This window comes from Pipra filicauda, unplaced genomic scaffold (genome assembly GCF_003945595.2).
Source record: "Pipra filicauda isolate LSUMZ 115617 unplaced genomic scaffold, ASM394559v2 scaffold1034_size35343_pilon, whole genome shotgun sequence".
Classification (NCBI taxonomy): Eukaryota; Metazoa; Chordata; class Aves; order Passeriformes; family Pipridae; genus Pipra; species Pipra filicauda.
The window spans coordinates 2,064-16,758 of record NW_024103468.1 but is presented as its reverse complement, the minus strand read 5'-3'; the positions used below and the strand labels follow the sequence as shown (position 1 = coordinate 16,758).

At 61.4% G+C, this 14,695-nt stretch overlaps 3 protein-coding genes across 3 annotated transcripts; 2 read left to right on the top strand and 1 right to left on the bottom strand.

Annotated features, from left to right (window-relative positions):
* The first annotated feature begins 3,404 nt into the window (after nt 1-3,404).
* Nucleotides 3,405-5,735, top strand: LOC113999700 (class II histocompatibility antigen, B-L beta chain-like). Its single transcript, XM_039378526.1, has 4 exons — nt 3,405-3,498; nt 4,015-4,284; nt 4,955-5,236; nt 5,506-5,735. Exons 1-4 carry the CDS (start codon nt 3,414-3,416, stop codon nt 5,733-5,735), a joined length of 867 nt encoding a protein of 288 aa, XP_039234460.1. The 5' UTR covers nt 3,405-3,413.
* Nucleotides 5,736-7,795: 2,060 nt separating this feature from the next.
* On the top strand, nt 7,796-10,244 carry LOC120322656 (class II histocompatibility antigen, B-L beta chain-like). The gene is made up of 5 exons (XM_039378530.1): nt 7,796-7,942; nt 8,448-8,717; nt 9,413-9,694; nt 9,994-10,100; nt 10,205-10,244. The coding sequence occupies exons 1-5, from the start codon at nt 7,858-7,860 to the stop codon at nt 10,211-10,213; spliced, it is 753 nt and encodes a 250-aa protein (XP_039234464.1). The 5' UTR covers nt 7,796-7,857; the 3' UTR covers nt 10,214-10,244.
* Nucleotides 10,245-12,061: 1,817 nt separating this feature from the next.
* LOC113998950 (class II histocompatibility antigen, B-L beta chain-like) lies at nt 12,062-14,297 on the bottom strand. Its single transcript, XM_039378522.1, is given in 5 exon segments — nt 12,062-12,142; nt 12,145-12,290; nt 12,558-12,839; nt 13,444-13,713; nt 14,204-14,297. Coding segments are annotated over 5 exon segments (864 nt in total). The 5' UTR covers nt 14,289-14,297.
* Nucleotides 14,298-14,695: the final 398 nt, after the last annotated feature.

The following is a 14,695-nucleotide window of genomic DNA, read 5'->3' as shown; positions in this document are numbered from 1 at the left end:
AGCCGGGAGCGCTCCGAGCCGGGGCCACGCAGGCGGCGCGACCACCGCCACTGCCCCGCTGCCCGGCGCCGCCCCGTATTCACTCAGCACGGCGGCGCAAGCACCCAGCGCCGTGAACACAGCCGCAAATGTGCAGCGCAGTCCCGCAGTACAGTTCAGATGAAAAGCTGGAAATGTCTTAAGGTGGAACTCAGTCATAGTGTTCGTAAAGTTTATCTCTGGTCTATCAGCAGTACTTTCACACTGCAGCTGTCGTCTCCGATCGTCCTGGATATGCACTGCCGAGATGCTAGCACCGCATTCATGTTGGCGGGGCCGCCCGGTTGTCCCCGGCCCCGATCTGTGATCTGTGGTCCCGCTCCGGCTCCCTTCAACTCCGCTCGACTCCCTTTTTACACGATTTCTCTGTATGATGGTATCTAGTAGCATTCTAATGTCCTCAGACTGTGCTTTAATGTCTTTTACTGTTCTAAATAACAATCGCCAAATTGTAAGGAGGGAAGCAGCAACTTTTTCTCCCTTATAGGTAGCAGTAAAGAGCTTATCACTAAGTTCTTTCCAAGTAGAGATAGTAAAGGCAGTTACAGTGTTCGCTTCATATCCCTGGCCCTTACATGAAAGCAGCATCTGCCTCAAAGCCAGTTCGTCTTAACTCCCCGCTTTCCCAGAAAGCATTGGAGCAATGATAGTGCCGCCTGTCCCTCCATTACCTAAAAAACGTGTTACCACGCTTTGTGCAGCCCTTTCCACGAGACTTTGCGGCTTTGTCGGCGGGCCTCCTTCTTCAGGAGTCGTCCCGGGCGCCGGGCCCTGGAAGCACGGAACTTAACTCTTTCGCCGTCCGAAATCCCCGAAAGGGAGGCGTCCGGCGGCGGCAAGTTGAGCTCTTTTTCGTCCAGCCCTTTCGCCTTCTTGTGCTGCACGGCAAGACCGACCGAAACTCCTACGTCCGACCGTGGCTGCGAGAACCCGACTTGGCTCTCGGGAGTCCGACTTGACTCCGAGTCCAACTTGACTCCGACCCAGGAGATCCGACTTGATCCCCTAGGGACCCCCCTCTGGTCCCTGCACACGGGCGCCAAATTTGTCGCGACGGAAAGCTCTAGACACCTCAATGTGAGAATCCAGGAACTTCGTTTATTGTAGATTGACAGTAGCTTAATATACACTCTATAATAGGTTCATGAATATTACAGAGATCAGGCTCATTATTGGTACTCAGTTAGGTGGTGATATCATCGTAACTGCCTTCCATTGTTGACACAGGTGGTACTCAGTTGTTTTTTGTTTTGCTAATCACAATGTCCTGTTTACCAGCCTATTAACACGTACAAGGGCACTCTAACTTTGCTATCTAAGATGTTCTCACGGCCTAGGCCAGACCTGTTCTATAGCCAATTCCCTACACGTGTCTGTCTCGTATTGGCCTCTTTAGCCACCAGTGTGCTTGTAGCAAATGTGGGCAGAGCCCTTCCCAAATCTTCGTTCGCGAAGCCCGGCCATGATTTTGGATCTTAATTTGGGAGTCTGGACTCACTGGTTTATTTGGTTCTGGAACTGGTATTTGGTTTATTTGGTTTTGGAAACAGGTATTTGGTTTCTTTTGTATTATGGGTACTTCAGGTTGCAAAGAAAGAGTCTTGAAGAAATCCTTTCTGCTATTTTGGATATTAACTTGTGATTTCTGGACTTCTAAGTTGATTTGGTTTTGGAAACTGGTATTTGGTTTATTTCGTATTCCTGAACCATTGGAAACAAATTGGGACCCCTTTGGAGGGACAAAGCTGTTGATGGTCCAGGGGTTCCAGGATCCTGAGGATTCCAGTGCCCACTGAAAGTTATTCAGGGAGATCCTCTCGGTCCCTGGATGCAGGGAGTTCCAAGCAAGATCCCTGGGATTTTATTAATACATTAAAAAGTTTATAAAAGTTATATAAAAGTATATAAAAGGTGTACCTAACAACATAGAAATGGAGCTCTATAATATAATATGATTGACTTATAAAAAGTTGTGATAGAACTGTAAAAGAAGAGGTGTGATGCCTCAGAGCTTTTTGGAATTTTTAACTTTGGTAGATTTTAGAAGTAGTGGTGTAGTGATTGTAGATTTTAATGCAGCTGCATTCTATCCCTTACCCTGTAGCATAATGTTTGCACATCCCCAACCCTGTTACCCCATCCCATATCAACCCCTCTAAATCCCGTTAGCATGTTTAGTCTTCTTTTCAAGGTAGAATTGTAGAAAAGCCTGGACCAGAAGACATCCCACAGACACAGCCACCTTCAAGCCCAGAACTCGGGAGGAGCTCCAAGGACTGTGGGTGCTGCGAAGAAGATGAAGCTGAGGAAGAAGGGATCCCAAAGACCCCAAGCCCAATTCCCAAAGGGGTGTGTCGGGGGCAGAATGGGGCAGAAGTGGGGGGTGGAGAGATCTGGGGTTGGATGGACCTTGTTCTAAAATCCCAGAGCCACTGCCTGGGGGGTGCCCGTCGTGTGTGTTCCCCTGGCCTGAGGCTCCACTACAGGACCTGCTCTCTTTATCTCATCTCATCCACTCCCCTGGCCTGGAGTCTTCTCCTCCGCGCTCTCTTGAGGCAACGGGGACTGGACCTACCAGGTGCTGGGGATGCTGGAAATCCCCCCCGGTGCCGGGTGGAGCACGTCAGCCTGGAGCACCCCCTCAGCCAGGACTGGGGTACGGCCCGGCCCCCCCAGCACCGGGGGCACACTGGGAGGGGGGTGAGGGGCTCTGGGGGCCGTGGAGGGAACTGGGAGGGAGTTTGGGGGGTAAGGGAAAGGGTCTGGGGGGGAATGGAGAGGCTGAGAAGGAGACTGGTGGGTGCTGGGAGGGTTGAGAGGGGCTTTGGTGAGTCCTGGGGGCAACTGGGAGGGAGTTTTGTGGGAGCCTTTTGGGGATGGGAGCGGCTTTGTGGGGAAATGGAAAGGCTGAGAAGGGAATTGGAGGGTCCCTGGAGGGCTGAGGGTCACAGCCTGGACCCCCCAATCAATCCCCGTGCTAATTTTTTGGAGGTCGTGTGTCCCCCTGTACCTGCTTTTGTTCTGACACCAGCCAACTGCTCCCGGTGTTCCCAGTAAAGCTTCCCAATTCTCTGCACTCCCTGGATTCCCAATTTTGGGTTCACCTGAGCTCCCCCCTCCCCCACGGACCCCCCCGAACCCCCCAGCCCCGGGGCTGCCGCGGGGGCCCCCAACGGCCCTCAGCCAATCCCAAAGCGCCCACGCCGCCCGCGCCCAATCCCAGCGCGCCGCGCTGATGACTCATCAGTCGCCGGGAAGACGCCTCGAAAAAAGGGCCCCAACTGCGCCCTCAGCCAAGCCCAGCGCGCCCCAAACCCCCCAAAACGGCGCCGCCCGGCTGGTTTGGGGCTGTCAGCAGCTGTCCGGCGCTGGGCATGGAGCGTGTGCGGGGAGCTGGGGCCGTGCTGGCGGTGCTGGTGGTGCTGGGAGCCCCCCCGGCTGCGGGCGAGGAGCTGTCGGGTGAGCGGGGGGGGCGGGCAGGGGGGTGGGGTGGGAAAGGGGGGTAAAGAGGGGAGAAAAGAGGGGTTGGGAGCCCCAAAAGTGAGTGCGAGGCGGGTTGGAAGGCCCAGAGTGAGTGGGAGGGGGGTGGGAGCCCTAAAGTGAGGTTGGGGGGTCTGGAGATTGTGGGGCCGGTGGGAAAGGGGTGGGAGAGGGGGGCAAGGGGGTGTGGGAGATCAGGCAGAGGGGTGCCATGGGGGTCCCTGGGGGTCCCTTCAGCCCTGGAGGGGTTCCCTGGGACTCTGGGGGGGTCGGATCCGCATTGAGGGAGTCCCCAACCACCTTGTCCATCCTGGGGGACCGATGGGGGGGTTCGCCCCCAGCCAAGAGCCGGTTCTGGGGCGTCCGTGGGGCAGAGGGGGGTGGGAAAGGGGGGTCCGGGGTGGCCCCCTGAGCTCCAACCCTGCTGGAGTGGAATAGGGCCTGAGGGGCAGGGGGGGTACGGGGCACCCCCTACCCCGTGTCCTGCACACACAGGGGTGTTCCAGCTGATGACAAACCACGAGTGTCACTTCATCAACGGCACCGAGCGGGTGAGGTTCGTCGAGAGGCACATCTACAACCGGAAGCAGTTCCTGCACTTCGACAGCGATGTGGGGGTCTATGTGGGGGACACCCCACGTGGGGAGACCCTGGCCAGGCACTTCAACAGTAAACGGGAATGGCTGGAGTACAAACGCTCTGCGGTGGACAGGTACTGCCGGTACAACTACAAGGCTGATGCTCCGTTCACCGTGGAGAGGAGAGGTGAGCGTGGGTCACAGTGGGTCCCCTCGGGCCCTGCCCTGGGAATGACCCTGGAGCCCCTCAAACCGTCCCTGGGAATCACCCCAGACCCCTCAGCCCTCCCTCTGCCATTCCCCATGCCCTTTGGCCCCCTCCCAGTTCTTCCCAGTCCACTCCAGTCTCTCCCAGTTTCCCCCAGTTTCTCCCAGTGCACTCCAGTTCATCCCAGTCCATCCCAGTCTCTCCCAGTGCCGCCCCCCGCGTCTCCACCCCGCTGGGGCCACCGAGCTCACGCCCCTCAGCCAATCCCAGCGCGTCTCTCTGATGACGCTCCAGTTGCCAGGCAGACCCAAACCAAAGAGTTCCCTCACCACGACTCAGCCTCCAAGGCCCGAGCGCTTCCTTCCCAGTCCACCCCAGTCCCTCTCACTCCACTCCCAGACCCTCACAGTCCATTCCAAGACCCTCTCAGTCCATTCCCAGTCGTTCTCACTTCACTCCCACATCTCCCAACTCTCTCCCCAGTGCCCCCCCAGCCAATCCCTTTCTCCCCCACTCTATTCCCAGTCCCTCCCACTGCCATCCCAGTCCCTCCCACTCCCATCCCAATCCCTACTAATGTCCTACAAGCCCTCTTCCCTCCCTCCCAGTGCCCCCCAGCTCAGCCCAGTGTCTCCCCCGTCCCTCCCAGTGCCCCCCAGCGTGTCCATCTCGCTGGTGCCGTCGAGTTCCCAGCCCGGCCCCGGCCGCCTGCTCTGCTCCGGGATGGATTTCTACCCTGCGCCGGTGCAGGTGAGGTGGTTCCAGGATGGGCAGGAGCTGCCGGAGCACGTGGTGGCCACCGACGTGGTCCCCACCGGGGACTGGAGCTGCCAGGTGCTGGTGCTGCTGGAAATCCCCCCCCGGCGCGGGGTCACCTACAGCTGCCAGGTGGAGCACGTCAGCCTGGAGCACCCCCTCAGCCGGCACTGGGGTACGGCCCGGCCCCCCCAGCACCGGGGGGGCAACTGGGGGCGACCGGGAGGGAGTTTGGTGGGTGCTGGGGGTGATGGGAGGGGGGTTGGAGAGTCCTCAAGGGGCCGGGAGGGGCCGGGTGGGATCCCTGGCGGGGCTGGGAAGGGACTGGCAGGAGGTTTGAGGGACCCCCGGGTGGGCTGGGGGAGAGCGGGCCGGGCTCTGTGGGGTGCCGGGGGGTGCGTGGGAGGAGGTTTTGGGGGTGCTGACCCCCCCGGCTCCCCCCAGAGATGCCACCGGACACCGTCCACAGCAAGATCCTGGTGGGGGTCGGGGGCTTTGTCTTGGGCTTGGTCTTCCTGGCGCTGAGGCTCGGTTTCTACCTGCGGGAGAAGGTAAAGGGGGGTCCCCAAATGGAGGGCGTGGCCCCCCCCTTGCTCTCCCACAGCCTCTGGGCCCCCCTTGCCCCCTCAGCCCCTTTTCTCTCACCCCCTTTTCTCTCCCCACAGAGCTCCTGAGCCACCGGCGGCCGCAGCCCCTCCCCGTGGCCTCGGGCCCAGCCGGGACCCCCCAAACCCTGCGCTCATTTGGGGGGGTCGCCTGTCCCCCCCTTCCCTGTATTTCTTCCCACACTAACCAGCTGTTCCCAGTGTTCCCAGTAAAGCTTCTCAGTGCTCTGCAGTCCTGGGTGTTGGGGAGAAGTGGGGTGGCTCCAAGAATCCTGGGAACGGGGGGGTTTGGGCACTGCCAGACATTAAAAATCCTGGAGAAAAGTGATTTGGGCACATCCAGAGACCAAAATATTGAAAAAGAGGGCTTGGGCACTCTCAGACCCTAAAACTCCTGGAAACAGGGGGGTTTGGGTACTCCCAGGATCCCAAAATCCTGGGAACTGGGGGTTATTGGGCACCCGTGACCACCAAGAACTACATTCCAACGTATCCCGGACACCCAAAACCCCATCCCCAAAAATCCGGGAACCCCCAAAACACACCTTGGACCCCCCAAGGCCCGGGCGAGGTCAGCAGCAGCAGCAGCCAATGGGAGCGAGCGCTGTTGTTTCGTCATCAGTTGCCGGGTAGACGAGTCCCGAACTGAGCCCCGATCGGGCTCAGCCAATCAGAGACCGCCCTGAGCTCGTCTTTGGCTCAACGGGGGCACTCCCAGACTCCCAAAATCCTGGACGAAGGTGGGTTTGGACACATCCGGAGCCTAAAAATCCTGGGAAGGGAGGTTTTGGATGTTCCCAGCCCTCCAAAAACCAAGGAACAGGGGAGGTTTGGGAACATTCAGACCCTAAAAAATTTTGGGAACACCAGGGTGTGGGCTCTCCTAGATGCTTAAAATCCCGGGAACAGGGGGGTTTGGGCACTCCCAGAGTACAAAATATTGTGGGAAAAGGGGGTTTGAGTACTCAAAGACCCCCAAAAATCATGGAACGGGGGGGGGTGGGCACATCCAGAGCCCAAAAATCCTGGGAACAGGGGGGTTGAGGCACTCCCAGACTCCCAAAATCTTGGAAAAAGATGGTTTGGGCATTCTCAGACACTAAAAGTCCTGGGAACAAGGTGGTTGGGCACTCCGAGACCCCAAAAATCCCGGAAAAGGGAAGTTGAGCTGCACCCAGACGGCCAAAACCGCAGGAACGAGGGGCTGTGGTCACACCCAGGTGCCCAAAATCCCGGGAAAAGGAGAATTTCTCACCCTATTCCCCCCCCCCTCCACCCCTGCATTCCCACCTTTCCAGGTCACCGCAAACCCCGTTCCCAAAAGTCCGGGACCCCCCAAAACCCCACCTTGGACCCCCAAAATCCCGGGAACAGGGGGGTTGGGGCTCTCCCAGACACTGAAAATCATGGGAAAAGGAGGTTTGGGCACATCCAGAGCACAAAAATCTTGGGAACGAGGGGGTTGGGACACTCCCAGAGCCCAAACTATTGGAAAAGAGGGGCTTAGACAGTCCCAGACTCCATCAAAATCCTCGGAACGGGGGGGGTTTGGGCACTCTCAGACCCTCAAAATCCTGGGAAAAGGGGGTTTGGACAAATGTCACCCTTTTAACCCCCATGAAAAGGGGATTTGAGGCTTTATCAGACCCCAAACATCCTTGAAAAATGGGCTTTAGGTACTCCCAGACCCCAAAAATAGGGAAAACAGGGGGGTTTGGGCATCCCAAGACCCACAGAGTTGTAAGAACAGAGGGGTTTGGGCACTCCCAGACCCTAAAACTCCTGGGAACAGGGGGGTTGGGGCACCCCCAGAACTCCAAAATCCCGGGAAAAAGAGAGGTTATTGGGCACCCGCGGCCACCCAGAACATCATTCCAACTCATCCACATCACCTTAAATCCCATCTCCAGGAATCCGGGACCCCCCAAAACCCACCTCGGACCCCCCCCAGCCCCGGGGCTGCCGCGGGGGCCCCCAACGGCCCTCAGCCAATCCCAAAGCGCCCACGCCGCCCGCGCCCAATCCCAGCGCGCCGCGCTGATGACTCATCAGTCGCCGGGAAGAACAGGCTCCAACAGGGCCCGAAACCGTCCCCAGGCTTTGCCCTCAGCCAATCAGAGAGCGCCCAAAAGCCCCCAAAAAGGACCCGCCCGGCTGGTTTTGGGCTGTCAGCAGCTGTCCGGCGCTGGGCATGGAGCGTGTGCGGGGAGCTGGGGCCGTGCTGGCGGTGCTGGTGGTGCTGGGAGCCCCCCCGGCTGCGGGCGAGGAGCTGTCGGGTGAGCGGGGGGGGCGAGAAGAGGGGTCGGGTGTGAAAGGGGGGTAAAGAGGGGAGAAAAGAGGGGGTGGGAGCCCCAAAAAAGTGAGTGCGAGGGGGGTCGGAAGGGGCGGAGTGAGTGGCAGAGGGGTGCGAGCACAAAAGTGAGGGCAGGGGAGTCTCGGGGGTGAAGGGAAAGGGTTGGGAGAGGGGGGCAAGGGGGTGTGGGAGAGCAGGCAGAGGGGTGCCCTGGGGGTCCCTGGGTGTCCCTCGAGCCCTGGAGGGGTTCCCTGGGGCTCTGCGGGGGTGGGATCGGCAGTTGGGTGGTCCCCAACCCCCCTGTCCATCCCCGGGGGCTGATGGGGGGGTTCCCCCCCAACCAAGAGCCGGTGCTGGGGTGTCCGTGGGGCAGAGGGGGGTGGGAAAGGGGGGTCCGGGGTGGCCCCCTGAGCTGCCAGCCTGCTGTGGGGGGCTGGGGGATGATGGGGGGGACGGGGCACCCCCTGACCTGTGTCCTGCACACATAGGGGTGTTCCAGTGGATGGTAAAGCACGAGTGTCACTTCATCAACGGCACCGAGCGGGTGAGGTTCCTGAAGATGCACATCTACAACCGGGAGCAGCTCCTGCATTTCGACAGCGATGTGGGGGTGTTTGTGGGGGACACCCCGGATGGGGAGAAGGTTGCCAGGGACTGGAACAGCGACTCAGAATTGATGGAGCGCGTACGGGCTGCGGTGGACACGGTCTGCCCGCACAACTACGAGATCGTCACCCCGTTCAGCGTGGAGAGGAGAGGTGAGCGTGGGACAGAGCGGGTCCCCTCGGGCCATGCCCCGGGAATGACCCTGGAGCCCCTCAAACCCTCCCTGGGAATCACCCCAGACCCCTCAGCCCTTCCTATGCCTATCCCCTTACTCTTTGGCCCTCTCCCAGTCCATCCCAGTCCATCCCAGTCTCTCCCAATCCTTCCAATGCCCCCTACTCTCTCCCAGTCCATTCCAGTTTTTCAGAGTCCATCCCAGTCCATCCCAGTCTCTCCCAGTGCCCCCCCGCGTCTCCACCCCGCTGGGGTCACCGAGCTCACGCCCTTCAGCCAATCCCAGCGCGTGTCTCTGATGACGCTCCAGTTGCCAGGCAGACCCAAACCAAAGACTTCCCTCCCCACCACTCAGCCTGCCAGGCCCGAGCGCTTCCTTCCCAGTCCAAACAAGTCACTCCCAGTCCACACCAGTCACTCCCAGTCCACACCAGTAACTCCCAGTCCCTCTCACTCCACTCCCAGACCCTCCCAGTCCATTCCCAGTCGTTCTCACTTCACTCCCACATCTCCCAACTCTCTCCCCAGTGCCCCTCCAGCCCAGACCCTTCTCTCCCACTCGATTCCCAGTCCCTCCCAATGCCATCCCAGTCCCTCCCAACGACCTCCAAGCCCTCTCCCCTCCCTCCCAGTGCCCCCCAGCTCAGCCCAGTGTCTCCCCTGTCCCTCCCAGTGCCCCCCAGCGTGTCCATCTCGCTGGTGCCGTCCAGCTCCCAGCCCAGCCCCGGCCGCCTGCTCTGCTCCGGGATGGATTTCTACCCTGCGCCGATGCAGGTGAGGTGGTTCCAGGATGGGCAGGAGCTGCCGGAGCACGTGGTGGCCACCGACGTGGTCCCCAACGGGGACTGGAGCTACCAGGTGCTGGTGCTGCTGGAAATCCCCCCCCGGCGTGGGGTCACCTACAGCTGCCAGGTGGAGCACGTCAGCCTGGAGCACCCCCTCAGCCGGCACTGGGGTACGGCCCGGCCCCCCCAGCCCCGGGGGCACACTGGCAGGAGGGCCGGGAGTGAAAGGGGGCAACTGGGGGCAACTGGGAGGGAGTTTGGTGGGTGCTGGGGGTGATGGGAGGGGGATGGAAGGGTCCTAGAGGGGCTGGGAGGGGCTTTGTGGGTTCCCAAACATGCTGGGAAGGGACTGGCAGGAGGTTGGAGGGACCCCCGGGTGGGCTGGGGGAGAGCGGGCTGGGCTCTGTGGGGTGCCGGGGGGTGCGTGGGAGGAGGTTTTGGGGGTGCTGACCCCCCCAGCTCCCCCCAGAGATGCCACCGGACACCGTCCGCAGCAAGATCCTGGTGGGGGTCGGGGGCTTCGTCTTGGGCTTGGTCTTCCTGGCGCTGGGGCTCGGCTTCTACCTGCGGGAGAAGGTAAAGGGGGGTCCCCAAAGGGGGGGCGTGGCCCCCCCTTGCTCTCCCACAGCCTCTGGGTCCCCCCAGCCCCTTTGCTCTCACCCCCTTTTCTCTCCCCACAGAGCTCCTGAGCCACCGGCGGCCGCAGCCCCTCCCCGTGGCCTCGGGCCCAGCCGGGACCCCCCAAACCCTGCGCTCATTTGGGGGGGTCGCCTGTCCCCCCCTTCCCTGCATTTCTTCCCACACTAACCAGCTGTTCCCAGTGTTCCCAGTAAAGCTTCTCAGTGCTCTGCAGTCCTGCTCACTGGAGAGAAGGGGCTCGGGATGACTTGGGGGGAAACCGCGGGAGGAGCAGAGTTTGAGGGGGGCAGAACCGGCCCCAGGATGGACCAGGAGTGGGGGGGGTTTGAGGGGGCATCTGCACCCCAACAGGGCACCCAACGCACCCCAGGAGGTGCCAGGACCCACCTAAACCCCGTAACAGAGGTGCTGGGAATCCCAAATTCAGTGGGAGGGGAGTGGGACCCCCCAAAAGTGGACGGGGGCGAGATGGGACTGAGGAGTGGGGAATGATTGGAAAGGGGTGGGAGAGGTCAGAAAAGTGGGGAAAAGGAGGGGATGGGACATCAACCCGTCCCCAGCTCCCCGCACACGCTCCATGCCCAGCGCCGGACAGCTGCTGACAGCCCCAAACCAGCCGGGCGGCGCCGTTTTGGGGGGTTTGGGGCGCGCTGGGCTTGGCTGAGGGCGCAGTTGGGGCCCTTTTTTCGAGGCGTCTTCCCGGCGACTGATGAGTCATCAGCGCGGCGCGCTGGGATTGGGCGCGGGCGGCGTGGGCGCTTTGGGATTGGCTGAGGGCCGTTGGGGGCCCCCGCGGCAGCCCCGGGGCTGGGGGGTTTGGGGGGGTCCGTGGGCTGCGCGGGAGGGGGGAGCTCAGGGCCCACCAAAAATGCCCAGTCAGGGCTCCCAAAGCTCAGGGCAACCCAAAAACGCCCATCCGGGGCTCCTGCAGCTCCAACGGGCCCCCCAAAATCAGTGGAGGGCGTTCTCTGATTGGCTGAGCCCGATCGGGGCTCAGTTCGGGACGCGTCTACCCGGCAACTGATGACCCAGCGCTCACTCCCATTGGCTGCGTCTGCTGCTGACCCCGCCCGGGCCTTGGGGAGTCCGAGGTGGGTTTTGGGGTTTCCCGGATTTCTGAGGTTGGGGTTTGGGGTGTCCTGGATACGCGCGAATGAGGTTCTGGGAGGCCGGGTGTGTCCAACAACCCTCAGTTCTTGGGATTTTGGGAGACTGGGAGTGTCCCAACCCCCCTTTTCTCACAATTTTGGAGGCCTGTGAATGCCCAAACCCCTGTTCTCACAGTGTTGCAGGTCTAGGAGCACCTAAATCCCTTTTTTCAAGGTATTTTTCTGGGGGCTGAGAGAGCCCAAACCCCCCTGTTCTTGGGGTTACTGGGAGGCTGACATTGCCCAAACCCCACGGTATTTTTGGGGTCTGAATGTTCTCAAGCCCCCTTTTCCTGAGTTTTTGGGGGTCTGACGTGTCCCAAACCTTCCTGTTCCCAGCATTTTGTGGATCTGATTGTACCCAAACCTCCCAGTTCCTGGGATTTTGATGGAATCTGGGTGTGTCTAAGTCCCACTTTTCCAAGACTTTTGGGTCTGGAAGTGCCCAAACCCCCCTGTCCCTGGGATTTTTAGGGTCTAGGAGAGCCCATACCCCCATGTTCCCAAGATTTTTAAGGTCTGAATGTTTCCAAAACCCCCGTTTCCAGGATTTTTGGAGACCCCCACTTCTCCCCAACACCCAGGACTGCAGAGCACTGAGAAGCTTTACTGGGAACACTGGGAACAGCAGGGTTGGGTGAGAACAAAAGCAGGGAAGGAGGGGACAGGCGACCCCCCCAAATGAGCGCAGGGTTTGGGGGGTCCCGGCTGGGCCCGAGGCCACGGGGAGGGGCTGCGGCTGCCGGTAGCTCAGGAGCTCTGTGGGGAGAGAAAAGGGGGTGAGAGCAAAGAGACTGGGGGGGCAGGGGGGCCCAGGGGCTGTGGGAGAGCAAGGGGGGGACCACGCCCCCCCTTTGGGGACCCCTCTTTACCTTCTCCCGCAGGTAGAAGCCGAGCCCCAGCGCCAGGAAGACCAAGCCCAAGACGAAGCCCCTGACCCCCACTAGGATCTTGCTGCGGACGGTGTCCGGTGGCATCTCTGGGGTAGCCGGGGGGGTCAGCACCCCCAAAACCTCCTCCCACGCACCCCCCGGCACCCCACAGAGCCCGGCCCGCTCTCCCCCAGCCCACCCGGGGGTCCCTCAAACCTCCTGCCAGTCCCTTCCCAGCCCCTTTAGGGATCCCACCCAGCCCCTCCCAGACCCTTTCGGACCCTCCAACCCTCTCCCAGCACCCCCAGCACCCACCAAACTCCCTCCCAGTCGCCCCCAGTTGCCCCCCCGGTGCTGGGGGGGCCGGGCCGTACCCCAGTGCCGGCTGAGGGGGTGCTCCAGGCTGACGTGCTCCACCTGGCAGCTGTAGGTGACCCCGCGCTGGGGGGGGATTTCCAGCAGCACCAGCACCTGGTAGGTCCAGTCCCCGTTGGGGACCACGTCGGTGGCCACCACATGCTCCGGCAGCTCCTGCCCATCCTGGAACCACCTCACCTGCACCGGCGCAGGGTAGAAATCCATCCCGGAGCAGAGCAGGCGGCCGGGGCCAGGCTGGGAGCTCGACGGCACCAGCGAGATGGACACGCTGGGGGGCACTGGGAGGGACGGGGGAGACATTGGGCTGAGCTGGGGGTACTGGGAGGGAGGGCAGAGGGCTTGGATGACATTGGTGGGGATTGGGATGGCAGTGGGAGGGACTGGGATGGCAGTGGGAGGGACTGGGAATAGAGTGGGGGAGAAGGGGATGGGCTGGGGGGGCACTGGGGAGAGAGTTGGGAGATGTGGGAGTGAAGTGAGAACGACTGGGAACGGATCGAGAGGGTCTGGAAGTGACTGGGAAGGACTGGGATGGACTACTCTGGACTGGGAAGGAAGTGATCCGGCCTGGGAGGCTGAGTCGTGGTGAGGGAACTCTTTGGTTTGGGTCTGCCTGGCAACTGGAGCGTCATCAGAGAGACGCGCTGGGATTGGCTGAGAGGCGTGAGCTCGGTGGCCCCATCGGGGTAGAGACGGGGGGGGGCACTGGGAGAGACTGGAATGGACTGGAATGGACTGGGAAGAACTGGGAGGGGGCAAAAGGCCACGGGACGGGCACAGGGAGGGCTGAGGGGTCTGGGGTGATTCGCAGGGAAGGTTTGAGGGGCTCCAGGGTCATTCCTGGGGCAGGGCCCGAGGCGACCCGCTCTGCCCCACGCTCACCTCTCCTCTCCACGCTGAACGGGGTGTACAGCTTGTAGTTTTGAGGGCAGCACGTGTCCACCAGAGACCGTGCATACTCCAGCCATTCCTGGTCGCTGTTCCATTTCTTGGCAAACTTCTCCCCGTACGGGGTGTCCCCCACAAACACCCCCACATCGCTGTCGAAGTGCACGTACTGCTCCCGGTTGTAGATTTTCCTCAGAACGTTCCTCACCCGCTCGGTGCCGTTGATGAAGTGACACTCGAACTTTAACATCTCCTGAAACACCCCTGTGTGTGCAGGACACAGGACAAGGGGTGCCCCGTGCCCCCCATCATCCCCCAGTCCCCCACAGCAGGCTGGGAGCTCAGGGGGACACCCCGGACCCCCCTTTCCCACCCCCCTCTGCCCCACGGACGCCCCAGCACCGGCTCTTGGCTGGGGGGGAACCCTCCCATCAGCCCCCTGAGGATGGACAGAGGGGTTGGGGACCCCCCCAATGTGGATCCGACCCCCCCAGAGCCCCAGGGAACCGCTCCAGGGATCAAGGGACACCCAGGGACCCCCAGGGCACCCCTCTGCCTGCTCTCCCACACCCCCTTGTCCCCCTCTCCCACCCCTTTCCCACCGTCCCCACAATCCCCACACCCCCCCCTCACTTTGGGGCTCCCACTCCCCCTCCCACTCACTCCGGGCCTTCCGACCCCCCTCGCACTCACTTTTGGGGCTCCCACCCCCTCTTTTCTCCCCTCTTTCCCCCCTTTCCCACCCCCCGCTCACCCGACAGCTCCTCGCCCGCAGCCGGGGGGGCTCCCAGCACCACCAGCACCGCCAGCACGGCCCCAGCTCCCCGCACACGCTCCATGCCCAGCGCCGGACAGCTGCTGACAGCCCAAAACCAGCCGGGCGGCGCCGTTTTGGGGCTTTTTGGGCGCGCTCGGATTGGCTGAGGGGAAAGCCCGGCGCCGGTTTCGGGCCGTGTTGGAGCCTGTTCTTCCCGGTGACTGATGAGTCATCAGCGCGGCGCGCTGGGATTGGGCGCAGGCGGCGTGAGCGCTTCGGGATTGGCTGAGGGCCGTTGGGGGCGTGTCCAAGCCCCTCTTTTCCGATATTTTGGGGTCTGGGGTCGATCCAACCCACCCAGCTTCTGGGATTTTAAGGGTCTAGGAGAGCCCATACTTCTGTGTTCCCAAGATTTTTGGGGTCTGAATGTTCCCAACCCCCTGTTCCTGTGGTTTTTTTTAGATGCTGATGGTGCCCAAACTGCTCTTT

Excerpts from the sequence above, each read along its gene's own strand:
- LOC113999700 (XM_039378526.1), top strand. The coding sequence starts at position 3,414 with ATGGAGCGTGTGCGGGGAGCTGGGGCCGTGCTGGCGGTGCTGGTGGTG. Across the intron at positions 3,499-4,014 it reads TGCGGGCGAGGAGCTGTCGG|GGGTGTTCCAGCTGATGACA; the intron begins GTGAGCGGGGGG and ends CTGCACACACAG. Across the intron at positions 5,237-5,505 it reads CCCCCTCAGCCGGCACTGGG|AGATGCCACCGGACACCGTC; the intron begins GTACGGCCCGGC and ends GGCTCCCCCCAG.
- LOC120322656 (XM_039378530.1), top strand. The coding sequence starts at position 7,858 with ATGGAGCGTGTGCGGGGAGCTGGGGCCGTGCTGGCGGTGCTGGTGGTG. Across the intron at positions 7,943-8,447 it reads TGCGGGCGAGGAGCTGTCGG|GGGTGTTCCAGTGGATGGTA; the intron begins GTGAGCGGGGGG and ends CTGCACACATAG. Across the intron at positions 8,718-9,412 it reads GTTCAGCGTGGAGAGGAGAG|TGCCCCCCAGCGTGTCCATC; the intron begins GTGAGCGTGGGA and ends TGTCCCTCCCAG.